Source organism: Vipera berus (genome assembly GCF_964194415.1).
Source record: "Vipera berus genome assembly, chromosome: 9".
Lineage (NCBI taxonomy): Eukaryota > Metazoa > Chordata > Lepidosauria > Squamata > Viperidae > Vipera > Vipera berus.
In genome coordinates, this window is record NC_138212.1 from 24,535,117 (window position 1) to 24,562,890 (window position 27,774).

Consider the following 27,774-nt stretch of genomic DNA (forward strand, 5'->3'; position numbering starts at 1 on the left):
GAATTTTAAAATAAACATTTATAACATATTCAAGGTGCAATATCAAACAGAATAGTAAAAATACAACATTTCTAAAATATTCAGCCGTGAAAAATGTTTAAGACAAAAAAATGAACAAGTATTTGTAATAAAAACAAATACATTAAACTGGCCTTCAAGTTAGTAGTAACACACACAAATCAAACTGCTGGTACCTAAACGTGTAAAGAACAACTCTGAATAAAAAAAGGGTCCCCTAGCTCAGGGTCGGGCTGCGCTCAAAGCGATCAGGAACGCCATCAAAGCGGCCGAAGTTGCGCCTGCTGTGCTCCACCCACTGGCTGAGACTGAATCTCTGAGCTTTGCTGTGACTCCGTTTGCTGTAGTTCCTAGGGAGGGAGGGCATTTTACAAAAAAAAAAAAGGAAGAAAGAAAGAAAAAACGTCAGGGCAAAACTCGGGAGACAAAAGAGCAGCAACCCCAACCTTGTAGACAGTCTCCTTCCTCTCCCTTTTTCTTGGGGCAGCTTTCCAGACACAAATCCCGGGAGCCCCGCCCCCACTTTTCAGCCTGGGACACCATAAACAGAGCAAGCAAAGCACAGGCCGGACCCCTTTCCTAGCCTGCCTTCCCTTCACTTTTAGGCCTTCTCTTCCTTGACTTTATCCAGTCCCCTTTCAAAAACTGCAGCCTCCGTGCCCACAACCATTGTCAAACCAACAGAGGAGCATTCCTCAAGAAAATGGCGTTAGTGCAGGTTCGAGTCCCACCAGGCTCAAGGTTGACTCAGCCTTCCATCCTTCCAAGGTAGGTAAAATGAGGACCCAGATTGTTGGGGGCAATTAAGCTGACTTTGTAATAATGCCGCTTGGGGTCTGTGTGAAAGCCCTAACAAGCAGGCATATACATAGAATGAAGGCTACTGCTAAGCTTGTAAGCCGCCCTGAGTCTTCGGAGAAGGGCGGGGTATAAATGGAATTAAAATAAAAAATAAATAAAATTTTTATTAGAAAAGTGTCAGATTAACTTTTAACAAAATCAACACGGCCATGTTGATCAGAATTCAAAGCACTATCAGAAAACCAAAGCTAGGATTTGGGGGAAAGGGGAGCTTTTAATTCCTTTGCATTTTGAATCTTCATGAGTGACGGAACTGGTGCTCGACTTATGACCGGTCACTTAGTGACTGTACAAAGTTACAACAGATCCTCCCCAAAAGGCATTTACAACCTGGGCACTTGGCAATAAGCCCATGTTTTAGGGCCATCTGCATGTGGCTGCAATTTACAAAGTTTGGGCTGAAAATCAGTCTTTGCTTCTGATTTTCGGCAAAAACACCACAAAGCAAACAATGAATTCGCTTAATGATTGCCACATTTACTTAACAATCACCGGAAAAAGGTCGTAAAATCAGGTCAGTCGTGTGGGCAACCTGCTTTACAACTGTCATGCCTTACAACCGTAATGGGCAGGCAAGTCAGATTCCTTGCTTCCTTCCATTTCTAAAGATGTTTAGCTAGCATGTCAAGGAAATGTTCCACTCCACCAGATTTTTTTCAGATAAAAAGACAATGCTTAGAGTGAAATAGATGCTTCAAGACATTATCTTTTAAAAATAATGACTTTTATAATGATCTTTTACATTATAAAAATACTCTTTTCTTTTCAGTTGTACAATTTTATCCCCAATTTCTCTTTTATTCAATTATTGTTCACCTCAGGGAAATAAATGCTCAAAAAATGCTCGAAATTTGTATCTTTAATTCATATGCATCCATAAATCTCACTGTTGTTCAACTACAGTGTGATCTTTATCACCCAAATATCAGTACATATAAGTAAGAATATTTTGCCAGCCTGATAGATAGTAAATTCTAGTTCCTCAAAGTTGAAATAATTATACCTATTTTTACATGCTACAAGATCAGCAAAGCTGCTTCCCAGGAAAAACTTGCCACTGAGCTCTGCCTGTCCTCTCAGAGGTACCGTACCTTACGGTCAAGTCTGTTGGGTGGTCGTAACCAGATTCCGACGCGACTGTATTAACCAGGGTGTGCAACTCATGGACTGGGTCTGAAATTCAGTAGAGCAGAAGATGAATCAAGACATGACAGTTAGGAGGGAGATTTTGCTACTAACACTTTGGAATCTATTTTTCGCTAACCAAAGAAAGGAAGAGACAACCCTTACTTTAAGTTGAATAATAGCATACACTAAAAGAAGAGTCAGCGGTTTGGGGGATTGCATTTGCTCAGGACCAAGAAAATTCAAAGTGCTGCTTGATTAAAAATATGATAAAGGAGAGATTCTTAAAATCATTTTTTTCCAGTTTGTCCTCCAACCTGCAGTCCAACACTATTTAAGCTTAACCAGTCCAACATTTTCTAAGTTACCATTCTTCACCAACTAGTTAAACCAAAACAATTAGCCTAACAGGATACTTTACGAAAAGGTCAAATCCTCTAGTCGTAGACAGAAAAAGAATCTCAAATCAACATCTCAGACAACTGTAGAGCTATGTTGGCGCAGTGGTGGTTGGAATGCAGCAGTGCAGGCTAACTCGCTGCTCACTGCCAGGAGTTCAGTCCCGACTGGCTCAAGGTTGACTCAGCCTTCCATCCTGCCGAGGTCGGTAAAATGAGGACTCAGATTGTTGGGGGCAATTTGCTGACTCTGTAAACTGCTTTAGAGAGGGCTATAAAGTGCTATGAAGTGGTACATAAATCTAAGTGCTATTGTTAGCGCTATTGCTAATAGGCTGTAGCAGCTGTTTTTGAAAAACCTTTACTAATCAGTAGTAAGAGGGAAATGAGGAAGCAATCCATTTTTCTGTTCACTAGAATAAGTACTGACTATGTTGGCTGGGAACTACGGGACCTGTAGCTCAATACCAATATATCTGGACAACACAGCCTGTGTTGTCTTAATTCTCTGCTCAATTATTCATTCTGCTCTGTAAGAAAATAAAGGCCTTTGGAAGCCTAATCTGCAGGTCTTACAGCATTCCTTTCCTTTCAATCATATTTAAACTTAGCAATAAAATTGTTATTCAGAAAGAGGAAGGGGGGGTGAGAAACAGAAAACGGTGGATTTTATTGAGAACTTTAAAAAAATGCACTGGAAATTTCACCTATCATTAAGAAGCTACCGTTAGCATCACCTGGGCAGGCTAATGGCTGGGATGGATCCCTATTTGTCATCAAGCTTTAGTCAGTTAAGTTGCTCCTGTTCCGGGCTGCCTTATAATGGATTTGCTAAATGCCACTGCTAGCCAGCGTTTATTTGTACTACATCACTTCATCAGGTTATGCTAAGCTTGCACACAGCGAAGCTGGGTTGCTATCTGACCCCCTCCTCTCCTGTTCCGCTTGATTGGGATGCTGGCTTATCTAAGTGAAACAGGAACAAAAACCCATGAGATGTTTGTTCTGCCAAGTTTTTAAGGATAGTTTGATACAACAGACTGAAGCAGAAACTAGCCAACTATGTTTTGTCCAAGTATATATATTAATCCAGCTGATGTAATAACACTTGATTCTCTCTTTCAAAATGAAACTAAGTGCTGAAAAGAGAACCTAACAGTATAAACAGATGTAAATAAATGTTCACTTGTGTGAAAGTTCTCAGTAGGAAAAATGGAAAGCTAAAGTGTAATTAGAAGGGACGCGGTGGCTCAGTGGGTTAGGACGCTGAGCTTGTCGATCGGAAGGTCGGCAGTTTGGCGGGTCGAATCCCGAGTGCCGCGTAACAGAGTGAGCGCCTGTTACTCGTCCCAGCTTCTGCCAACCTAGCAGTTCGAAAGCACGTAAAAATGCAAGTAGAAAAATAGGGACCACTACGGTGGGAAGGTAACAGCGTTCCGTGCGCCTTTGGCGTCTAGTCATGCCGGCCACATGACCACGGAGACGTCCTCGGACAAGCGCTGGCTCTTCGGCTTTGAAACGGAGATGAGCACCGGCCCCTAGTCGGAAACGACTAGCACGCATGTGCGGGGGAACCTTTACCTTTACCTTTTAAAGTGTAATTAAACAAAGTCCAAATCATGCAGAAAACAGCGACAAAAATATCACGAGGCTGATACCTCCCCCCTTAAAGATACACCTGGCATTGTGGACAAGTCACTCTTGCTCGCCCAATGGAAGAGCAATGGTCCCCTTCCTGCTGGCCTTTGGCAGGGCTTGGAAGGATTCTGTTTAATATGGAAGAGTCAGAGCACTATAATGCTTCCATGTCATAGTTGCTCATAGTAGTATCAATAGCGTTTAGACTTACCGTATATCCTGCTTCACAGTGCTTTACAGTCTAGTAAAGCCTAAACGATGTTTTCTTTCACTTACACTAGTTTTCTCAATATATACATGGTAAATATTCCAGAAGTGATCCATGTTAGTACTACATGTGTGAAAAATTGCAAACTAGTATTAAAAATACTATATTATCTTCCTGAAAGGACCACAACCATGAACTCAGCTCCTTCTGTTAAAAACTCCAGGGGAAAACCAAATTGCAATCCCAAATAGCCTGACAAATGAGACACACCCTTTATTCCCCCGCCCGCCCCCATCTTTAAGCCACTATCCCAACCTGGCCTATATTGTAACAAAAATGTTGGTGCAGGACAGACCATATGTTCAACCAAAGAGGGGCAACAATTGGCCCCACAAAGCCCCCCTGCAGGCCCATAGCTAGAATTTTATGGTAGGGAGGCCAAACTTCCAATGCTTATGACCCTGGATAAACTCCGTGCCTGTTCCACAAATTTAGTACACCATTTTGAGACTTTTGGGATTGAAGTAATAATTATAAAATTATTACTTAACTATAAAAGTAAAATAAATGATTACACTAAGTTTGTAAACTATGGTCTACCATAATTGCAGTCAAACAATCATGTGGAAGTTTTGTGTGCTGTCAGCCTGAAGTAAGCTTTACCTATAGATTTTGTAATGAAGCTCCTCTTTGGATGACAAGGCAATCATGGCCAACTTTGTCCAACACGGTTAACCAATCAGCTAAAGACTAAATGAGTGTGCTCTCATACAACATGCTGAAACCTGGTTAGAATAAAGCTTGGTGTATTGCATGAATCCAGCCTGTTGCTCAGTTTACATTTCAATGTATGTTGCAAGTTAATTCATTTATAAAGCTAGGCGTATTCTGAGAATTTTTATAAGCAAAATTCTTTCTAGAACTCTATTAGATAAAAATTGCCACACAAACCTCCATGTCCCCTGACCCCCATCTCTAGCCTGCATAAAATGGAAGCAAGGAAGGAAGTCTTTTCTGGAACAAATCCCATTCCTCCCAGCGGAAAGGGTAGCCAAGAACCCTGGAACGTCCCAGCCTCCGCTTTGACTTTAGTGATGTTCCTGCCACCCACAACTCCCCTTTTACCTTCACACTTACCGATGAGCGAGGGGACAGAGCTAGCGTGGCTAAGTACAGCATTGACGTATCTCGCTTTTCTTGACTCAAGGTCTGCTTCTTGAATTAATATCCGTTTAGGCTTTACGAGACTAGAAGAGGAGGGGACAAAATAACAACATGCAAATTGTACCACAAATGATCTTCTAGGAAAGATCGAATTACTAGCAAAGTTTTGAAAACTAAAGCAAGACATAATTGCACAGAGGTTGTTCCTGCTACTTTCAGATAACCAAAAGTAAAAAGGGTTTACTTTCAAATTTTTAAAATATATATTTATAAATGAATTGCCTCACAAGACACTGCATTAAACATCTTTCTAAATAAGACAATGGGGTGAATGTCTAATCCATTTTCAGTCAAGAATTCAATTTTAACATTTGTTCCCAGTGTAACTTGTCAACAAACTATAAAATGGGGAAAGGAAAAATACCAGTATATCACCTGCTCAATGAAAAAAGGAAAATGTCAATAGGTAATAAAGAAAAGCTGCAGCAATGCTTTGTTCAGGCTTCTCCAACATCAATTCTGTGTTCCACCATGAAATTGTGAAGCATCAGGATTAAAGCTTAGGCTTGGCAGAAACATGGTCAGGGAAATGTATCTTTACTTGAATTTAAAACTCCAGGATCATATGAACGGCATTCCCAGATTTTGAGTGAAATAGTTTTTTAAAAAATGCTGCCAAATTCCAAAAGGACACAGGATGTTGTACAAAAAAATGAAAATGAAGTAACAGTAATAAAAAATAAAAAATATTTAAAACGGTCTAAGTACACCATATTTTTTACGAAATAATAAGTCCCTTTCTCTGTTGACTGTTTTTAAGAATTCTGAAATTCAGTGGTGACACAGCCATCCAAGCTTCTACTGGAGCTTGTTCCATAGGATAAAGTGGTGCCATGATAAAGACATATGCTGCCTGTAAACCGCTTAGAGGGCTGTAAGTGTTCTTGCTATATCCGGCTTTCCCATGAAACCTATATACCTACCAAATCTATGTGCATTAAAACAGAGGTCTCCAACCTGTGGGCCACGGCCCGGTAGTGGGCCGTGGGCTGCTGGCCACTAGGCTGTGGGATAGGCTGGCCAGTGTGCGGACGTGTGCGCGCCACCCCACTTGTGCTAGCACCACACAAAAACGGGCTGCCGTACACCTCAGGGCATGAAAATGGGACACCCCCACACTGTGGGTCGCAAAAATGGGACGCCGCACTGCATGAAAATGGGTCGCCACGCCTCAGGGCATGAAAATGGGATGCTGCCGCGCCCCAGTGCATGAAAACGGGCCAACGCCGTGCCTCGGGACGCAGAAACAGGGCACTGTGCACAAGAACGGGGCAGGGCTAGTATCACGCAAGTGCTAACCCCGCCCCGTTTGCATCATGTGCATGCTTGAGGCCCTGCGCACGCATGCGCATAAAATGCTTCCCCCTCCCTTTCCCTCCGGTCTGCCAACTAAGAAAAGGTTGGTGACCTCTGCATTAGATGGAAAGGATCTATACAGATGGTGCAATAGATATTGGATGCCAAGCTAGTCAGATGTTGGTAACCATTACAGGTGGTCCTCAACTAATGGCCGGTCATGTTAAGTTATGATGGTTTGGAAAGGCTGCTCTGCACTCTGTGAAGCAATTCTAGATGCTGTGCAAGTCGTTTCCCCCCCCCATCACAAAATCATGATCTGGATGCTTGGTAACCTGTTCGTAGTTAAGATCGGTTGCCAAGGACCCTGAGGTCATATGATCACAATCTTCTGTGCCAGCTTCCCCAAAAAGTCAATGGGGGGAACCAACAGGGAAGGTGGCAGGCTACTGCCAGCTGCCAAAAGATTTCCTTTCCACCTCATGCGTGGGAGGGGGGCGGGCAGGAATATGTGAAGCTGCCAAAACAAGGCTGGAATCTTTGGGATCAAAGCTTTCTCTCTCCAGCCAAGCCCAGGAGTTCCCTTCCGGGCATGGAGGGGAACCTCCTGCCTTTCTTTGGCAGGCACCTCGTTTCAGCTCCATCCACTTAACAACCAGTATGTTTACTTAAGAACCGTAACTGGGAGAACCAGGATTGTAGTCATTGAGAAAAGTGGTCTCGTGGGTGTCTTCCTTAACAACCGCTTTGCTAAACAACTGTGATTCCAGTCCCAATTGTGGTTATAAGTTGAGGACTTCCTGTATTTGTCTCGCCAAATGCTTTGTTAATTACTGGAAGTCAACATGGATTTTCAAGAACAAATCTTGTCAAACTATTCTTAATTCATCTTTTGAATGGATAATTGCCTTGATTGTAGAATGCTGAATAATTTATCCTGACTTCAGCAAGATATAAATGACAAAAATACATCATGAGATTCCAATTATTCAGTTAATTAAAAATAGATAACATGGCATGCCATTTCATTCACCACCATCATTTTAGCCATTCTCTATCCACTGTGGGACAAAGGCCTCTTCTGCATGTTTCCAACCAAGACAATCCTGAGCTTTCTTTTGCCAGTTGGGCCCCGCAATACTTGCTGATGTTGTCAATCCATCTTGTTTTAGGTCTCTTTTGCGGACACTTTTTATCAAGTGGGATCCATTCTATGTCTTCCTTGCCCCACCTGCCCTTCCCGGTTCTTCTTGCTATGTGAGCAGCCCATTTCCATTTCAATTCTTTTTCTCCCTTGGTGGCATCTTATACTTTCGTTTGTTCTCTAATCCATGTGTGTCTATCTTGTTTTGTGATGCCGAGCATTCCTCTTTCCATGGCTCTTTGCAGCACTCGTAGCTTTTGTATCAATTGTGAGGTTAGTGTCCATGTTTCACCGGCGTATGTTGGAGCAGGTAGCACACACTGATCGAAAACCTTTCTCTTCAGGCATAGGAGGAGGTTGGTCTTGAAAATTACGCTTAGCTAGCCGAATGCCTGCCAACCACATTTAATGCACCGTTCAATTTCCTTTACTGTATCACCTTCCGTTGAGATCCGTTGGCCAAGGTATATGTACTGGTCTACTATGTCTAATTCTTCTGCAAATATTTTTTCCTTTGGCAAATTTATTAAACATAACTTGGCTCTTTTTCAAGTTTATTTTTAAGTGAAATGGTTCTCCTGCTTTGTGTAGCTCTTGTATGTGTCTTTGTAGGTTTTCTGTGTCTTGTGAGAAGAGAACAACATCATCTGCAAATCTTAAGTGATCACCTGCAATAGGCACCATTGATTTTTATTCCATATTTTGCTGTCTAGTTTGTGAAATAGTTCTTCAAGGCAGGCTGAAAAAAGGATAGGTGATATTGTATCGCCTTATTGTACACCTCATTTTCTGGCAATGCTATAGATATAGCAGATTCAAGGATGTTTTTGACTATTTGTTCATTTAGGTACATAATGTTCATCTCTTCCAAATCTTGCAAAAGAACAAAGCAATTTGATAGATTAATCTCAAAATCACTCTTTTCCTCTAACAGCCTATCATGTTTGTTTTTCGTGACGTCTTTATCATTTTCATGCACTCTTTTCAACATCTATCTTCACTTTAGCTTGTACCATTCTGTGGTCACTTCCAACATTAAAGCGATTGATGACAGTACAATTGCAGAATATGGTTTTATTACTTGACATGACGTAGTCAATTTTGCTTATGTAGCCAGATGGACTCTTCCATGTGCATTTTCTGCTAGCTTTTTTTCTTGTAAAATGAGTTTATAAGGTTCCTGACCTTCAGCAAAATCTAGTCTGTCGCCTCTATTACCTAGTCCACCATATGGGCCAGTCGCTTTTTCTCTATGTATTGTTCTTCCTATTCTTGCATTAAAGTCAACAATTAGTATTTTGTATCGGTATTTTAATCCTGAAAGTGGGGCACATCATTATTAAACTCTTTTGACTTCAGCATCGTTATAACGTATGGTTCATGTGCAAGCCTGGATGATTTGAAGCTCATATTGTTTGTTCAATTGAATGATGCATTGTCTGATATACTTTCAAATTTTACTACTGAGTCTTTCAGCTTTGGGTTAATGAGAAAATCAACTTCACCATCATTGGTATCTCTAGTGCCTTTTTGTGTTTCACATAATCCAATGATATCCCAATGGATATTGCTGAGTTCAATCAGCAGTTCTTCTAATCGAACATTTGTTTTCGTTGTTCAAATTTGACTGCTCCTATGTCTAAAGTCCAAAGGCAGCCTGATTTAATCCGGTGATTCTTAGCACCCTCTGCCTTCAGGCACGTCTTCCCTTCTGCCATGGATAGTTGCCTTAGTGCCTCCGGGGAATGATGTTGTACTGGCATGTGGAAGAAATAAGGCCATAATCTACCACATTGGTCCAATGCATGACATTTAAGCTGGCTTAAAAAACTGCACTAGAGTCTCATTTTTGGAGCACCAAAATAAGTATTCCAACTCTTCTATCCTTTTTCATCAAATCTGCAGATGACAAAATTTGGTGAGACAGTTAAAACTAAGCTGGAAATAAAATTTAAAACAATTTTGATGGTTGGAAAAATTGGCTGAAAGTAACATTATGACCAGGGAGAAGGACAAAGTCCTTCACTTAGGAAACAAAAATCATTATCTGTCCAATGGTGACAAAGGTGTAGAATCCACTTGGATGATACCAACATGGCCCTGGCCAGGTTCACATGGTTGTTTCTTGAGGCTTGAAACTGTCAAGACCACATAGCTAGCAAATTCAAGAAATTAAGAACCATGCAGATTTCAGAAATGCTTATTTAATTCTAGTCAGGTAATTCACACAATTGTAAAAATTGTACATGCTCCTAAGCAGATTTATAGAAAGCCATTTAGGGCAGCATCTCTTTGAAACATCTCCTTCTGACAATTCCCACCTCGGAGATGTTATCTCTTTTCACAGCCAGTGAATTCCTGCTATGTGCAATTCCCAGAAATTTAAGCTGAGCTTGTTTTCTCAAAGACCTTCTGCTGAGTGGATTGTCTAAGTGGACCTTAGGCTGATCTTAGATGGCCTGGAAGAGCTGTTTTCACATTGGATAATGATGCCATGTCTGAACCGATTGTTCCTGTGCCAACTTGAAAAGCTCCTATGGATAGTGGAGATAGGAAGATAGAGCTGCCTGGAATTGCTTTCCACCACTAATGTTAATGTTTCCATCATAAAGTATTAAAAGCCCAATGAATCGCTGCTCTCTAATCTCGGTTTTCCTTTGGCACAATGAAAAAGAGAAGGAAAAAGTCACACCTTTTCTGGGTTTACACATCTCATCACGTCCTTGTACTGTAAATGCTTCAGTGTTTCTCTTCACCCTGAAATTCTCTTGGAGGTGGGAGACAATAGAATTATTATTACTATTATTATTGTTTTGCTTTAAGTTCTAACTCATTCTAATAAAATTCTGGTGCATATTCTCCCTGGGAATTCTTTCTAATTCTTTCTCCATTTCAGGCAGGCCAGAATTTCTCCAGGTACATGTTCACCTGGGAGATGAGGGGATCCTGCTGAGCACGGTTCCCACTGAATCTCTGCTGGATGGGGACACCGACTGCCAGGACACTAAGCGCAGCAGACACTTTCTTGTCCATTTCCTATCCAAAAGCTGCCTAAGATCCTGCCCAGGGTGTGCCCAAATGGGGAAAACCCTTTATTCCAAAATAGGAGCCAAGCACTTGCGTTACAAAAATTCTGCTGAACCACAGTCAGCCATGTTTCATCAGAAATAGGACCTGGAACACTTTGATTGTCCTGGATTTCAGAGAAAACAATGTTCAGACAGGGCAAGGGTCTTTTCATTCCACAGTCACCAACGCCACATATCTCAGCAGCTTGCCTAGCAGTCTCTCCACCCCTGCCTTCCCTCACCTCAGTCACAGCCAATATCACAGCAAGGCCCAATTGCCAGCATCTTTCCCAGCACCTTCCCCCCTCCCTGCTTTACTTTGCCATCACCATCCATCTCCTTAGCTCTTCTCCTGGTCTTCACATGCCCCGTTCCAGATCGGTCCAAAACAACCGGAGCTGTGGGCAAGAACTTTTCTTATCTGATCACTTCTCTGAATAGCTTCTTCCCCAAGACTGACTTTCGCTTGGCATCCATCTGCAATGCCTGAAGCCTGGGCTGCATCATGCCACCAATGGGCTGCCCTTTGTTCACTGGGATTGGTGAGTGCTTCTCCATTCAGAACGGATTCTGAAAGTTAGGATTGCCACCACCGCATCAATGTTAGATGTTGTTGTTGTTAGCTGCAAAGTCGTGTCCGACCCATCGCGACCCTATGGACAACGTTCCTCCAGGCCTTCTTGTCCTCTACCATCTTCTGGAGTCCATTTAAGCTCACGCCTACTGCTTCAGTGACTCCATCCAGCCACCTCATTCTCTGTCGTCCCCTTCTTCTATTGCCCTCAATCTTTCCCAGCATTAGGCTCTTCTCCAGTGAGTCCTTCCTTCTCATTAGGTGGCCAAAGTATTTGAGTTTTAGCTTCAGGATCTGGCCTTCTAAAGAGCAGTCAGGGTTGATCTCCTCTAGGACTGACCGGTTTGATCGCCTTGCAGTCCAAGGGACTCGCAGGAGTCTTCTCCATCACCACAGTTCAAAGGCCTCAATTCTTTGGCACTCAGCCTTTTTTATGGTCCAACTTTCACTGCCATACATTGCAACTGGGAAGACCATAGCCTTGACTATACGCACTTTTGTTGACAGAGTGATGTCTCTGCTTTTTAGTGTGCTGTCTAGATTTGCCATGGCTTTCCTCCCCAGGAGCAAGCGTCTTTTAATTTCTTGGCTACAGTCCCCATCTGCAGTGATCTTGGAGCCCAGGAAAATAAAATCTGTCACTACTTCCATTTCTTCCCCATCTATTTGCCAGGAATTGAGAGGGCCGGATGCCATGACCTTGGGTTTTTTAATGTTAAGTTTCAACCCAAGTTTTGCACTCTCCTTCTTCACCCGCAACAAGAGGCTCTTTAGTTCCTCTTCACTTTCTGCCATTAGAGTGGTATCATCTGCATATCTTGGGTTGTTGATATTTCTTCCGGCAATCTTAATTCCAACTTTTGATTCATCTAGCCCTGCCTTTCTCATGATGTGCTCTGCATATAAGTTAAATAGGCAGGGTGACAGTATACAGCCTTGCCGGACTCCTTTCCCAATTTTTAACCAATCAGTGGTTCCGTGTCCAGTTCTCACTGTTGCTTCTTGGCCCACATATAGGTTTTTCAAGAGACAAATAAGATGGTCTGGTACTCCCATCTCTTTAAGAACTTGCCAGACTTCCGGTGGCTCCGCGGCGACGGAGACAGCCTTCCCGGGCTGCCCGCGGCTCAGCTGAGTCTTTTTTCGCCCGAAACAGCGCCGATCAGCTGTTCGGGCGATTTTGAAGCCCCCTCCTCGGGAGAAGAGGAGGGGGTGAGGCCCCAGGTAGGGGTTGAGTTCTCCGGGGCCGCCTGAGCTTGCAGCTTGGACGGCTGAAGGATTGAACTCCCCCGAAGCCTGGGTTGCTCCCAGCTGGCCGGCGTCTCTGCTCCGGATTTCTTGGAGCAGAGCCAGGCGTCTGCGACCACCCCTGCCTGAAGAAAGGACTATGGATTAAAAGGAGCAGGCAGAGCGGTACAAGAGGAAAAGGTGAAGAGGATTATTTTATTTTACTCTCGAGCTTGGTGGACTTTTTAAACTTTAAGTGAAAGTGCGTTACAATTGAAAGTTAAAGATGGCGACTAAACCTCCCCCTAAAACTCTTCGGAGTGGTGGATCTTCTCCGGTGCAACAATCATCGTTACAGGCGCTGCATCCTCCTGATGTATTGACACCGAAGGATTTACGAGATGCGCTGGATAAACATGCCCAGGTAATTCTGGAATCAATTAACCAATCAATGGGTGATAAATTTGCACAGATGGAGGAGAAATTGGAGAAACTGGAGGAGAAAATAGAAGAGAGGATGGAACAGAAGTGCAGCGTGATGAAGGTAGACATTTTGTCTTCAGTGCATAAAGTGGCGGAATGTGTGGAGGATTTAGATGAAAAAGTGGATGATTTGACCCAAAAGAATGCAATATTAGAAGTAAAAGTACGGGAGAATGAAAATTTAAGAGACAAAATGGAAAGGGAGTTAAGCCTTGCCCAATATTACCAGATGCAGTTTGCTGTTAGAATCAGAGGTTTAAAGGAGAATATTAAGGAAGATTTAAAGCAGCTGGTTTCTGAGGCTCTCGAAGTGGTATTGAACCAGCCAGCATCTGAAATAAGAGCAGCTATGGATAAAGTGTTCCGTGTGAATTCATGGATTGCCAGACAGAGAAAGTTGCCTAGAGACGTGGTGGTTTACTTTGCAAAAAGAGAAATTAGAGATGAAGTTATACAAGCTGCCTATGATGCTAAAGTTGTGATTGCTGATCAAGAAGTTTTGGTTTTAAAAGAAATCCCTCCAAAGATTTTAAGGAGAAGGAAGGACTTTACATTTCTTGTGCAAGAGCTCAAGCAACGAGATATAAGGTTCAGATGGGAGATTCCAGAAGGGCTGATGGTGATGCATGAAGGTAAAAGGTATCGGCTGACTACTGTGAAGCAAGCGCGTGATTTTTACAATAATGTTTTAAAAGCAACCCCATTAACACTTCTGGAAGCTGCAAAGGGATCTGGAGAAGGAGAACATCAAGAGGATGAAACAGAGGATAATGGTGCTGGAGGAGATCAAGCTATAACTTCCTTGGACGATCCTAGAGAGCAAAGGGTAACGCGTGCTGCTTTAAAACGAGCAAAGAAAATAAAAGAACAAGACCAGCAAAAGTCTTCAGAATCTTCACAACGTACTCATAGCCAAGCAGTGGGAGGAGCACGGCCTAAAGAAGATAGTCCTATCAAAGCTGTGCTCCAAGAGCTTTGGGAGGATATGCATGGCAACTAAATTCTTAACCTGGAATGTTAATGGACTAAATTCACCACAGAAGAGGAAGAAAGTTTTTCAATATTTAAAGCAATTTAAGATAGATGTTATATGTTTGCAAGAAACGCATATTAGAGTTTTGGATCAAAAGTATTTATCGAACTCGAGGTTGGGTACGCAATTTGTTGCTTCTGCAGAGAACAAGAAAAATGGAGTGGTTGTTTATGTTAAAAGTGCCTTAACAGCAGACTTAATTGAAGCAGACAAGCATGGAAGATATGTCATGATTGAGCTGCTGTTAGAAGGTAAAAAGACGCTTTTAGTTGGATTATATGCACCTAATCAACAACAAGCTGACTTTTTTAGTTTACTACACACAAAGCTTACCCAGTTGGATTATAAATCTTTTATTTTTATGGGGGACTGGAATGGTGTTTTGGATGTACAGCTGGACAAGGCTGGAGTTTTCAAGCGCATTCCAGGTCATGCTAGACTGCCTAAATCTTTTTTTGAAATGAAGGATGACCTGGAATTGCGAGATATTTGGCGTGAGAGACATTTGCAGGAGAGGGATTATACTTTTTATTCTGATAGACATCAATCTTTTTCGAGGATTGATTTTATTTTGCTGACTAATGATTTTTTTTGGAGGACCAAAAAGGTGAAGATCTGTGCAAGAACTATCTCTGATCACAGTCCAGTTTGGTTAGAGATTGATAAGGAGAAAAGAGACAGGCGCTCATGGCGCGTAAATGAGAATTTGTTTAGAAATCAGAGAAATGTGGAAGAATGCAAACAGCGGATGAAGGATTTTTTTGAGACTAACATGAATAAGGGTACCTCTATGGATATGGTTTTGGATGCTAGCAAGGCCTATATGAGAGGGGTGTTGATATATATGAATAATAAACATAGACGTGCAGTGGAAACTAGAAGGAAAGAACTGGAGAATGAAATAAAAGAAAAAGAAAAGGCTTTGATTTTGAACCCAGAGGATGTGAAGACCAAGGAGGCTATTAGACTGTTAAGAGGACAATTTGATAAATTAATGGCTGACCAAGTGGCAACCAATTTGCGGTTTGCCAGGCATAATACTTTTTGCAACGCTAATAAACCAGGTAGATGGTTAGCTTATAGATTGAGGAAAAAACAAAGGGCTTCTAATATAGACAAGATTGAGCATAAAGGAAGGGTTGTGTTTCAACAGGATCTTATTAAGGACGCTTTTGTGGATTTTTATTCGAAACTATATGCTAAAGAGGAAATTAATGAAAAAGATATTGATATATATTTGGAGAATGCTAGCATCCCGGTTCTTACGCAAGTACAAAAAGAGGGGATTAATCAACTGATTACAGAAGAAGAAATTTTCACAGCAATTAAGGAATTGAAGGTGGATAAAGCACCAGGTACGGATGGCTTGACTGCGGCCTATTACAAAAATTTACAATTAGAGATGATAAAACCGTTAAAGGAACTGTTCCAGACAATTCAGAGGGGGGGAAAGGTGCCACCGTCTTGGAGAACAGCTTTTATTTCTTTGATTCCGAAGGAAGACCAAGATGCTACTCAAGTTAAAAACTATAGACCAATATCGCTTTTAAATACAGATTACAAGATATTTGCTAAGGTTTTGGCTAATAGACTGATGAGGGTTCTGCAACAGGTGATCCATGGGGATCAAACGGGGTTTATTAGTGGTAGGCAAATGAAAAATAATGTGAGGCATATAGTTGATGTGTTAGAGTTTTTGGAAAGGAACAACCAGATCGCTGCGGTGCTAATTTTTTTAGATGCTGAAAAAGCTTTTGATCAATTGAATTGGAAATTTTTGTTGAAAGTTTTAGACAAAATGGATTTTGGGGAAAAAATTTTACAACCGATTAGGGCATTATATCAAAAACAAACTGCCCGAATTATAGTTAATAATAGCTTGACAGAAGCATGTAATATTGAGAAGGGCACAAGGCAAGGGTGTCCGTTATCGCCCTTGTTATTTGTGTTAACATTAGAGATATTATTGGTTAAAATTCGGAATTCAGGGAAAATTAAGGGGATACAAATTGGAGATCAGGACTACAGATTGAGAGCATTCGCAGACGATCTGGTTGTTACAGTGACCCAGCCAGAGAACTCTGTTGTGGACCTGATGGAGATAATAACACAATATGGGAAGGTTTCTGGATTTAAAGTTAATACACAGAAAACCAAAATTTTGGCCAGAAATATGACAGTTTCGCAAAAGGCTCTCTTAGAAGGATTAACTGGATTTGAGATTGTTAAAAGGGTCAAATATTTGGGGGTGATTTTGTCGCCCTCTAATACAAAGCTATATAAAAATAATTATGAAAAACTATGGGGGAAAATTCAAAAAGAATTGGAGAGTTGGGAAAAATTGCAATTGTCTTTGTTGGGACGGATTGTAGCAGTAAAAATGAATGTCCTGCCTAAATTTTTATTTTTATTCCAAATGATACCGATTCTTAAGAAAGATTCTAATTTGGAGGAATGGCAGCGAGGTATCAATAAATTTGTGTGGGCAGGGAAAAAGCCACGAGTTAAACTTAAGATTATGCAGGATACTCGTGAGAGAGGTGGCCTTAAATTGCCTAATTTTAAATTATATTATGAAGCTGCTGCATTAGTAGGAATAAGTGATTGGATTAACTTGACGCAAGGGAGGTTATTAAATCTTGAGGGCCATGATTTGTTGTTTGGCTGGCATGCATATTTGTTGTATGATAAGAAGGTAGATAACGTGTTTAGGGTGCATATTTTAAGACAGGCATTGCTGAGAGTTTGGAAGAAGTATAGACATAAGTTAAGTTGTAAGATACCATTGTGGGCAATTCCAAAACACGCAATAGAAAATATACATGCTGGCTTCAAACATGATGTGACTACGTACAAGGAGATCCTTAGCTTGGAAAGAAATGTTTGGTGTTTGAAATCATATAGCCTCTTGCGAGATGAGAAGGTTGTTCAAAATTGGTTTCAATATACTCAGTTACGGGCCAGGTGGAAAGAAGATCAGAAAAATGGATTTACAATGACTGATGAAAATTTGATAAAGCAAATTAGAAATCAGGGACTAGCACATATCAAACGGATATATCTTGCATTGATAGAGATTGACTCAGAAACAGAGCTTGTTAAGGATTGTATGATAAAATGGGCCCAAAACATCCAGGAAGTTATCACAATGGACACTTGGGAAAAGATTTGGGTGAGGAACGTAAAATTTACTCAAGCTCAAAATCTAAGGGAGAACTTTTACAAAATGTTTTATAGATGGCATTTAGATCCTAAAAAGCTTGCAAGTATGTATCCGAATTATCAGCCTAAATGTTGGAGGTGCGGAGATGAAGATGCAACATATTTTCACATATGGTGGACATGTAAGAAGGTTAAGGCTTTTTGGATAAAAGTCTGGTGGAATATGCAGAAGATTTTTAAACAGAGGATAAAGTTTTGTCCGCAATTTTTTTTGTTGGGAATAATTGCAGACGCTACAGTTGTGGACACTAAGTTGATGTTGAACTTAATTACGGCAGCAAGACTTTTGATAGGCCAATATTGGAAGAAAGAGGAACTGCCGACCATAGAAGAGTGGACTTTAAAGGTTTCCGACCTGGCAGAGATGGCGAAGATTTCGGCCTATTTGAAAGATCACTCGCAAGAACGCTATATTATGGAATGGAGAAAATGGATTGAGTTTATCCAGATCAAGTATAGGGTTAAGAAGTTTTATGTAGCATTTGAATGAGTCTTCTTTCGTTTTTTTTTCCTTTTCTTACTTTAGTTTCTTTTTATACATATTTGATATTATTAAGGTTTGTCTTATCTTATATAAGCTAGAGAGTGTTGGATTTTAGAGTTTATAGTTGTTAGTATATGATTGTTTATGATTACTTTTTATATATATACCTTGTATTTAGCTTTGGGAAGTCGGGGGGGGGAGGGGGGGAGGGGGGGGAGGTAGGGGGGGAGGAGGGAAGGGGAAGGGGGGATTTTTAAAGGAAAATTGTACTTTAAAACTTTTCAATAAAAAAAAAAAAGAACTTGCCACAGTTTGTTATGATCCACACAATCAAAGGCTTTAGTCAATGAAGAAGTAGATGTTTTTCTGGAACTCTCTAGCTTTCTCCATGATCCAGCGCATGTTAGCAATTTGATCTCTAGTTCCTCTACCTCTTCGAAATCCTGTCTGTACTTCTGGTAGTTCTCGATCCACATACTGCTGGAGTCTAGCTTGTAGGATTTTAAACATAACTTTACTAGCATGAGAAATGAGTGCAATGGTGCGATAGTTTGAACATTCTTTGGCACTGCCTTTCTTTGGAATTGGAATGTAAACTGATCTTTTCCAATCCTGTGGCCACTGTTGAGTTTTCCAAATTTGCTGGCAAATTGAGTGTAGTACTTTTACTGCATCGTCTTTTAAGTTTTTGAATAGCTCAGCTGGAATACTGTCACCTCCACTAGCTTTGTTGTTGCTCAGTTTTTCTAAGGCCCACTTCACTTCACATTCTAGGATGTCTGGCTCGAGGTCAGTGACCACCTCATTGTGATTATCAGGGACGTTAAGCTCATTCTTGTATAGTTCTTCTGTGTAATTTTGCCACCTCTTCTTAATCTCTTCTGCCTCTGTTAGGTCCCTGTCATTTTGGTCCTTTATCATGCCCATTTTTGCATTAAACGTTCCCTTCATCTTTTCAATTTTCTTGAAAAGATCTCTGGTCCTCCCTATTCTATTGTTTTCTTCTATTTCTTTGCACTGTTCATTTAAGAAGGCATTCTTATCTCTTCTAGCTATTCTCTGTAATTCTGCATTCAATCTGAGGACCCAGATTGTTGGGGGCAATAAGCTGACTTTGTAATAATGCCGCTTGGGGGGGGCGAAAGCCCTAATAAGCAGGCATATACATAGAATGAAGGCTACTGCTAAGCTTGTAAGCCGCCCTGAGTCTTCGGAGAAGGGCGGGATATAAATGGAATAAAAATAAAAATAAATAAATAAATAAATTGGGCATATCTTTCTTTTTCTCCCTTGCTTTTCGCTTCCCTCCTTTCCTCAGCTATTTGCAAAGCTTCCTCAGACAACCATTTTGCTTTCTTGCATTTCTTTTTCTTTGGGATGGTTTTGGTTGCTACCTGTTGTACAATGTTGCAAACCTCTGTCCATAGTTCTTCAGGCGCTGTCTATCAGATCTAATTCCTTAAATCTATTTGTCACCTCTACTGTATATTCAACAGAGATATGATTTAATTCATACCTGAGTGGCCTAGTGCTTTTCCCTACTTTCTTCAGTTTAAGCCTAAACTTTGCAAGGAGAAGCTCCTGGTCTGAGCCACAGTCAGCTCCTGGTCTTGTTTTTACTGACTGTATAGAGCTTCTCCATCTTTGGCTGCAGAGCATATAGTCAATCTGATTTCTGTGTTGACCGTCTGGTGATGTCCATGTGTAGAGCCGTCTCTTGGGTTGTTGGAAAAGAGTGTTTGCTATGACCATCGTATTCTCTTGACAAAATTCTATCAGCCTGTGCCCTGCTTCATTTTGTACTCCAAGGCCAAACTTGCCTGTTATTCCAGTTATCTTTTGGCTTCCTACTTTAGCATTCCAATCCCCCATGATGATAAGGACATCATTTTTTGGTGTTAGTTCTATAAGGTGCTGTAGGGCTTCATAGAACCGGTCAATTTCATCCTCTTCAGCACCGGTGGTTGGGGCATAGACGTGGACTACTGTGATATTGAATGGTTTGCCTTGGATTCGAACTGAGATCATTCTGTCATTTTGAGGATTGTATCCCAGTATTGCTTTTCCTACTCTTTTATTGACTATGAAGGCTACTCCATTTCTTCTGAGGGATTCTTGCCCGCAGTAGTTGTTCTGAACCAGCCCTCTTCTGGCCTTGTAGTAAGGCAAACCCCTATTCAGAAAGAAGAGACTGGAGAGCGTCCAAGGCTAAAAGGCGTCTGCCAAGTTTTATTACTCAATTAACAAAAACACTAGAGCTTGTCTCCTCAAGCGGAAGAGTTGCTTTCAGCAACCAGCCCCTCCCCAAACACTCCTTTTATTGAGAGCTCAGGGCGTGGTCTCCCTGTGCCTCCTCCCGAGGAGTCCCACAGCCTTTCTTTGTTTGTTCCTGCTCGACTGCCTCCTGCGTCGGGCGTCCTTGAACAGGGCCAGCTGTGGGTCATCATCCTCCGCACTATCGGGCTCACGCAGCTGAGAAGAGGTCCCCGGCTGAGGGCTCTGCAAAGCCTCCAAACCATCATCAGCCGGTTCGTCTCCCTCCTCCCCCTCATCTGAGTCATCCGATACATCGGAGCCGGCTGTCGGACCCACAGGCTGGCCCTGAGTCACAACAGTAGTATACCTGATGGTCATCTGAATTAAATTCACCCATTCCTGTCCATTTTAGTTCGCTGATACTTAAGATGTCGATATTCAGTCTTGTCATCTCTTGTTTGACCACGTCCAGCTTTCCTTGATTCATGGATCTTACATTCCAGGTTCCTATGGAGAAAAAATCTTTGCAGCATCGGACTTTCCTTTCACCACCAGACACATCCACAGCTGAGCGTCCTTTCGGCTTTGGCCCAGTCGCTTCATTCTTTCTGGCGCTACTAGTACTAGCCCTCTGCTCTTCCCCAGTAGCATATTGGACGCCTTCCGACCTGAGGGGATCATCTTCCAGCATCATATCGTTTTGCCTTTTGGTACTCTCCATAGGGTTTTCATGGCAAAGATACTGGAGAGGGTTGCCATTTCCTTCTCCAGTGGATCACGTTTTGTCAGAACTCTCTGCTATGACCTTTCCGTCTTGGGTGGCCCTGCACGGCATAGCTCATAGCTTCATTGAATTACGCAAGCCCCTTCGCCACGACAAGGCAGTAATCCATGAAGGGGCAATGTTAGATACAGCTAGTTATTCAACCCCCGACCATATTGATAAGGAAATCCAGCATTTGGGTTCCGACATCCATAGTGAGCAATGTGCAGGGGGGAAAAAACCCTACTGTCCATTGAGATTCTTCAAATGTCGTCTACTAAATTGTTATGGCCCAGATCAACATGTTTTATCTTTTTATTTTTTTAAAAAAGGTCAATATTGAACAGGTTCCGATATATACTGTGCAGATAGAAAATAACGTTATGCAATTAATCTTCTCCTTGGACTGAAGCCCTTGAAGAATGGCTGTTGTGGTTTGTACCTTGATTTAACAGAGAAAATGGAATCTTCCGCGCTGCTCAGGGGTTGACAAACTGAAAGATGTAGCCTCCTCTTTGGTTTTTTGCCACTTTCTGCCTGTGAGTAGGCAGAGATAGGGAGGAACAAAATCTGTTAGATGGACTTCTGAAAGAAGTTACTAACTCCTTATGAACACAGTAGGTTGTCCTCTTTCATCACTCTGATCATGTATGGCTTCACTTTGGAACAAACATAATGCCGGAGGGAGTAAAAGGGCTGGCACGTTTGCATCCTGTGTACCTAATGAGGGTCCCACCAAACCTATCCCGTTTCTCAACTGCCCATTGGGCATCATTAGACCAGTTTGTATCTTCTTTATATGTATCTTGAGACTGTGCCAAAAATATCACATCCAACGTCCTCAGACTCTCCTGTCACCATCCCATTGGGAGCAAAAGCAGATATGGTGGGCTTGCCCCCATTGACACCTTGGGAGGCCAATGCTTCCAGATTAGTCCTCCAACTTCCATCTTGGAGCTGCTGATGACTATTGGCTGCTTTGGTGTTGTGCATTACCTTATCAACCGCTGGGACGAGTGACCTTCTCCTCCTCCTACAATGTTGTACCACTTTGGCATCATTTGCCCCACAACCAGCCTGAGCCAATTTGTCTCTCTTTTCCCTCATCATCACCATATCTCAATGCATGTATAAATATTCTTTCAGTCTGTTGAACAGTTGCCAGTTGATATTGCCCAATGCCTAGCTCGTCAAGGTCCAGGCAGGGGAGATTAGCATTGTATATTCTAGAAGACAATATGTAAGAGTAAAGAGAGGGGCTTCTCAGAGGACACAGGAAGACACTCTAAGCCAGGTATGTTCGACCCCTGGCCCACGAGGCCCTGGACAGCTAGTAATACGCCTCCACAAGGTTGTAAACTTTTGTCATCATTATGAGATTAATATACATTAACTATATATTTTATACACAGCTCAAGAGAATTACTCTTCACTCAATGCAGCTCAGGCAAGCCAAAAGGTGCAGATCCAGGTTCTAAGCCCTGCTTTCTAGCTAGAAGAGATGGAGCTACCTCCTTCTATTCACTTCCATTTCTGGTGACAGAGAACAGCCTGGTCTCTGATCTAAGCAGATATCTACAGCAGCATCAATGGCCAACAAGGCATGCTTTCATACCACCCACAATTTGTAAAAAATAACAATCAGCGCTATGAGTAGCTACTACTGCCTAGCATCTGACATATTGCTAAGCACATTGGTTTGTGCTTAAATTGTAAGCCGCCCTGAGTCTTCAGAGAAGGGCGGGATATAAATGGGATTAAAATAAAAAAAATATGAAAGTTATCTTGAATAGCTTAGATAGATATTGGTTTTGAGTACAAGCTTTTAGGCCTCTGCAGGATGAAGACTCAACTGTTAAACAATCTTGTGTCGTATTTCAAACAGGAAAAATTCTTATATCCATGGAAAAGAAAAACTGGGATTTTGGGGAGTAGGAGAGGGGAGAGGAAAATAAGGAAAATGAAATTTAAAAGAAAACCAAAACATGTTAACTGCTTCCAAATCATCAACCTGGACATGGAATCTTTCTTCCATGGTTAAAATTTTAGTGCCCACTACCATCTAGTGGAAGGCAAAGGGATAGAAGACAGCCCCATCTTATGTCTCACACACAAGGCCCCCCAAATGCATTTCCAGATTCTGAAGTGTAATCAACTCAATCCATAACTTGTACAAAGCAGGGAAAAACAAATTATGCCAAACTCTGTGGGATTTGAGAAAGCACGCCTAACAGCACATCACTGGAAGAAGGGGAAGGGGGAGGTATTCTAACCTATTTGTTTTTTTAACATCAGGAACTTCCACACAATCGTTTCTTTGGCCATTGACATGAGTGGGCACTGCATGCAAGTCAACAGTATCTAATTTTTTTTCAGGCAGTGGGTTGCTTGTGTTCTTGCCTCTGAGCTGCTTGTGACTTAAGGAAGTCTGTCTCTCTGAGGACTGTCCACCCACCGCACCAAATGATTCATGTTCAGCCACTAGTTGGCTTCCTACTGGCAAAACACTTGTCACTGTCTTTATTGCTTCATTATCTACTTTTCCAGACAGACCTCTCTCCAGATTCAAAGAAGCTATTAGGTCTGAACCAGCTTCTGGAATCCTAAGACCACTGTAATTTGCACCAAACTCTGCTTGATTTTGAGAGCTCTTATTCAAATATTTCTCCAAATCATTCGGGAAAACAGCCCCCTCACTTGAGCTGGCTGAAGAAGCGGTCTGAGGAAGAGGTTTTGTGCTTTCAACCTCATCCAGAGCCCTCAGAGGCTGTGCAGATGCAGGATAAGCTAAAAGGCTACCACTCTTCACATCCTCACAGCTATTTACTTCAACTGCTACAAAACATGGGGGGTTTTCCAGATCCTCTGCTATCAGCTCATCCTCAGCTTCACGAGAGAGTCCGGTGGGAGAATCTGGCATTTCCTCATCAGAACGAGCCAGGATGGTGTCATCCAAGTCATTATCCAAGCATCCACTGCTGCTCAGGAAAGAGCCTGGAGAAGCTGCTCTTCCACTGCTGAGGGAATGTGCCTGAGAGGATGAGCACCTGCAGGTCATACAGCATTGTCTCTTCACGTCTGCTGCGCCCCCTTCTTCACACTCCTCTTCTAAATGCCTCTTGCTCCCAGAACCTAAAGCATTAGAGAAAGCAACTTTAAGATACTACAGAAGCAGACAATGTGACTTGGCCGAATGCTGCTTTTCTGACCACTATATTTTAAGGATCCCACCCTCCACTCTCCAGGTTAAAGACTAAGGAAGGATAACCTTGTAACTGAAGCCCTGTTTCAATCAAAGTGGTCTCCAATTACCTGTAACCTCATTTTTGAGAAAGTTCAAGCGTGGCTTTCCTCCTCCTCTCCTGAGATTGCACATACTTAGAAGGAGGCTTCATCATGCAAACTAAGTCAAGCCACCTGCTTGTTGCGTGACTAGAGTAACAAGCTAACATCCCTGAGCTGCAGACTTCCCATAGAGTTCATTTTAATAGGTAGCCTGAACAAATTTGCTACAGGGACTGGAGATGATTTCCTTCGGGCTTCAATTGCAGGTCAGATTCTGCTAATGAAAGTCTATATATGAAAAATCTGGTTAAGAAAACTGTACAGTCATGTCCAGGCAGTCACTAGGAGTCGAGACTAATTCAAAGGTATAAATAAAGCTTAAAAATTAGAATTGTATATTTAAGTCTTTTTCAAAGAGGAAATATTTTTAAATGATTTATTGGTATTAGTAACAATGTAATGCCATATGGATATTTTAAAGGCTGTATTGGTACAGTATGCTAACCATGTCTAATCTTAGTTTTGCAAATAACCAAGTTACATGAACCCAGATATTATGGCTACATTATGGCTTAATGCAGTGTGAATCCAGGATTAAAGTAACCATGTTTAGTATGTTGATGTAAAGACAGTCATTATAAATGGTTACAAAGTTGGACTTAATCTTTATATTATCTGTGATATATTCAATTACAGGTAGTCCTCATGAACGCAACTGAGCCCAAAATGTCTGTTGTAAGCAACATTAGGTGAATTTTGCCCCATTTTACGATCTCTCTTGCCACAGTTGTTAAGTGAATCACTTCAGTTGTTAAATTAACATGCTTCTCTCCAGGGAAGTGCTTTTAATAATGGGGTATGAGTGTGCACAGTGCACTTACAAGATCTGGAAATTGAACAAGATTGGGCTGCTCTTCCCAAGAATGTTTATTTGAACAGTCAAACTCCCCCTTTTAAAAGCAGCAAGATATTTATATCAAATAACCATCCCCCAAATCCGAAGGGCACTAACCTTAGCAATGCACTTCCCACAGCAGTTTTGGAGGGCCAATACAAAAAAAAAACTGTATGAGCCGAGACTGTGTCCCTGTGGACAAGGCGCCATTGAAACTATAGCTTATATCCTGCTATACTGCATCTTCTATTAGGACTCACAGATTCAATTTATAACACTTCACCTAATAAAATATCTGGGAACTACAGCTATTGGATCAGTACAAAGTAGTTTCTTTGAATGTGACCAAATTTTGCTATGTTGTATGTAAAATTGGGCAAACTTTAGTTGCCCACAGATAATCCACCACCAACTCCAATACATTATTCTGTCTGACTTTTATTTTTGTCTTTTAGTATTTTTAATGCTTTTGTTTGTGGTACTGGTCTGTGACCATAATAAAGATTGTTGTTGTAGCACAGTTGTTTAATGAATCTAGCTTCCCCATTGATTTTGCTTGTCAGAAGGTTGCAAAAGGTGATCACATGACCCTATGACACTGCAACCGTCATAAGTCAGTTGCCCTACATCTGAATTTTGATCAGGTAACCATGGGGATACTGCAACAATAGTAAGTGTGAAAAATGTCATAAGTCCCTTTTTTCAGAGCTGTTGTAACTTCAGACGGCCACTAAATGAACTATTGTAAGTCAAGGACTAACCATAATGCGATCCATATAATAGGAAAAGTATTCTCAGCAACAAAGTCCTAATTTTCCCAGCCAAAGGGAAGATACAGCATTTCTATTTCACAGTGACTTATTTACACCAAAAATTTTCAAAACCAACATTCAGTAAAACAAACAAGTGCTTATGCCAGTTAAGTTATGCTTCTAACACTACACTTTCAGTGTCTATTTGGAAAGTCAAGATATTGTGAATTGTCATTGGGAAGTTAGCTAATAAAATGGCACCCACAGTGGACTAGTTAATGAAAACATCTCTGCATGCCAAAAAGCAGGTGACCCTGACACCCCCCCCCCTTATAGCTTCCCAGGATGCTGCCTACACCTTGGACATTTGCTTCTAGTCTACTTTCAAAAATACTGCCGCCATCTTCTAGGAGCATCCAGGGGATATGCCAAAGACATTAGAAACTAGAAATTTTGAATGAATTCCTATTTAATCTTTGGAGACCAATACCAGGGCTTTTTTTCTCATAGAACGCTCAGAACGGAGTTCCGGCACCTTTTTTGGATGGAACCTTGTAGGGTAGGCAAGGTGGGTTGTATGACATGTGTGAGTTCCGGCACCTTTTTCTTTTACAAAAAAAGCATTGCCAATATCTATATATTGCTTTCTGTCCATTCAGCAGTGGGCTATTTTAAGTTTTACTGATCTTTTTAAAGTTAGTATGTTTATGACTTTCCTAATTCTGGCAGAACAAATGCTAGACATAAACTTTTAAAAGTAAAGGCATCTATTAAAAAAACTAAGTGAGGTGAATTTATACTGAGGGTGAAGATAGTTCCACTTTAAGGAGAACTTGATCTCTTTGGTGATGGGAGATCCAGACCAATGGCCTCCACATCTCTTGAAGAACCTAAAGCTCTGGGGGGGGGGGGGGAAATCTGGAAAAATGCATTTTGTTTGATATTTAAAAGGCAGGCACAGTAATGTTCGAATAAACGGATTTATTCTGAGTTTGTTCATATAAATCCCTATTTAAATATTTTTACCCACAGATGGGTACACTACAGAACCGATTTAAAAGGGCAGCAAGAAGCCTCCTTGTTCCAGCCCAGGGGTAGGACACCTTGGCTCTTTTATGACTGGTGGACTTCAATTCCCAGAATTCCTGAGCCAGCATGGCTCAGCTTGGAAGCCTCTCCCTTTCCCCTCAGCGTGGCTGGCTGAGGAATTCGGGGAGTTGAAGTCCACGAGCCATAAAGGGGCCTAGGCCAGGGGTAGGCAACCTTGGCTCTTTTATGACTCGTGGACTTCAACTCCCAGAATTCCTGAGCCAGCATGGCTCAGTTTGGAAACCTCTCCCTTTCCCCTCAGCGTGGCTGGCTCAGGAATTCTGGGAGTTGAAGTCCACGAGTCATAAAAGAGCCAAGGTTGCCTACCCCTGTTCCAGCCCGTTTCTCCTCCAGCCTCCTCCCTTCTCTGGGGACGGTTGGGCCCCAAATCGGAAAAATCCCCCGCCCCCCTTTCTCTTCCGGACTCCCGTCTCCTGAAGCGCCCCCCCCCGCCGTCCGCGATGCCCTCCTCCGGCCACAGCCCCATCCCAGGACCCCCCCAGGCCGGGCCCTCCCCCTCCCGCAAGGGGGCCGCAGGAAAGTCGCCCCCACCGAGCTAAGCCCCCTCAGCGAGCCCCCACGAAGCCCTCCCGGCCGAGAGCCCGGCTACCCCGCCGCCCGCCCTTCGTGAGAGGCGCTCGAGGCCCGGTCGCGCCCCGCCGCCCCTGCCCCCCCCCCGGCACTCACCCGCCGCCATCTTCGCGGGAAAGGCGCCGGCCCCGCCTCCCGGC

The 27,774-nt window shown here is 42.1% G+C and overlaps 1 protein-coding gene across 3 annotated transcripts; it reads right to left on the bottom strand.

Moving 5' to 3' along the window:
• Nucleotides 1-27,755, bottom strand: S100PBP (S100P binding protein). 3 transcript variants are annotated; one of them, XM_081335375.1, is made up of 5 exons: nucleotides 27,731-27,755; nucleotides 24,070-24,154; nucleotides 5,386-5,495; nucleotides 1,971-2,052; nucleotides 1-368 (listed from the first exon to the last, which is right to left on the bottom strand). In XM_081335375.1, the coding sequence occupies exons 1-5, from the start codon at nucleotides 27,738-27,740 to the stop codon at nucleotides 236-238; spliced, it is 420 nt and encodes a 139-aa protein (XP_081191501.1). In that variant the 5' UTR covers nucleotides 27,741-27,755; the 3' UTR covers nucleotides 1-235. The 3 variants fall into 3 exon arrangements, with proteins under 3 accessions (XP_081191501.1, XP_081191500.1, XP_081191502.1); XM_081335374.1 differs by lacking the exon at nucleotides 27,731-27,755 and adding an exon at nucleotides 24,335-24,413; XM_081335376.1 differs by lacking the exon at nucleotides 27,731-27,755 and adding an exon at nucleotides 24,335-24,473 and having other exon boundaries at nucleotides 251-368; nucleotides 1,883-2,052.
• Nucleotides 27,756-27,774: the final 19 nt, after the last annotated feature.

Coding starts and splice junctions, on each gene's coding strand:
- S100PBP (XM_081335374.1), bottom strand. CDS start 24,398: ATGTGCAATCTCAGGAGAGGAGGAGGAAAGCCACGCTTGAACTTTCTC. Junction 24,155..24,334: donor TCTCAAAAATGAGGTTACAG/GTAATTGGAGAC, acceptor CTAATGCTTTAG/GTTCTGGGAGCAAGAGGCAT. Junction 369..1,970: donor CCAACAGACTTGACCGTAAG/GTACGGTACCTC, acceptor CTCCCTCCCTAG/GAACTACAGCAAACGGAGTC.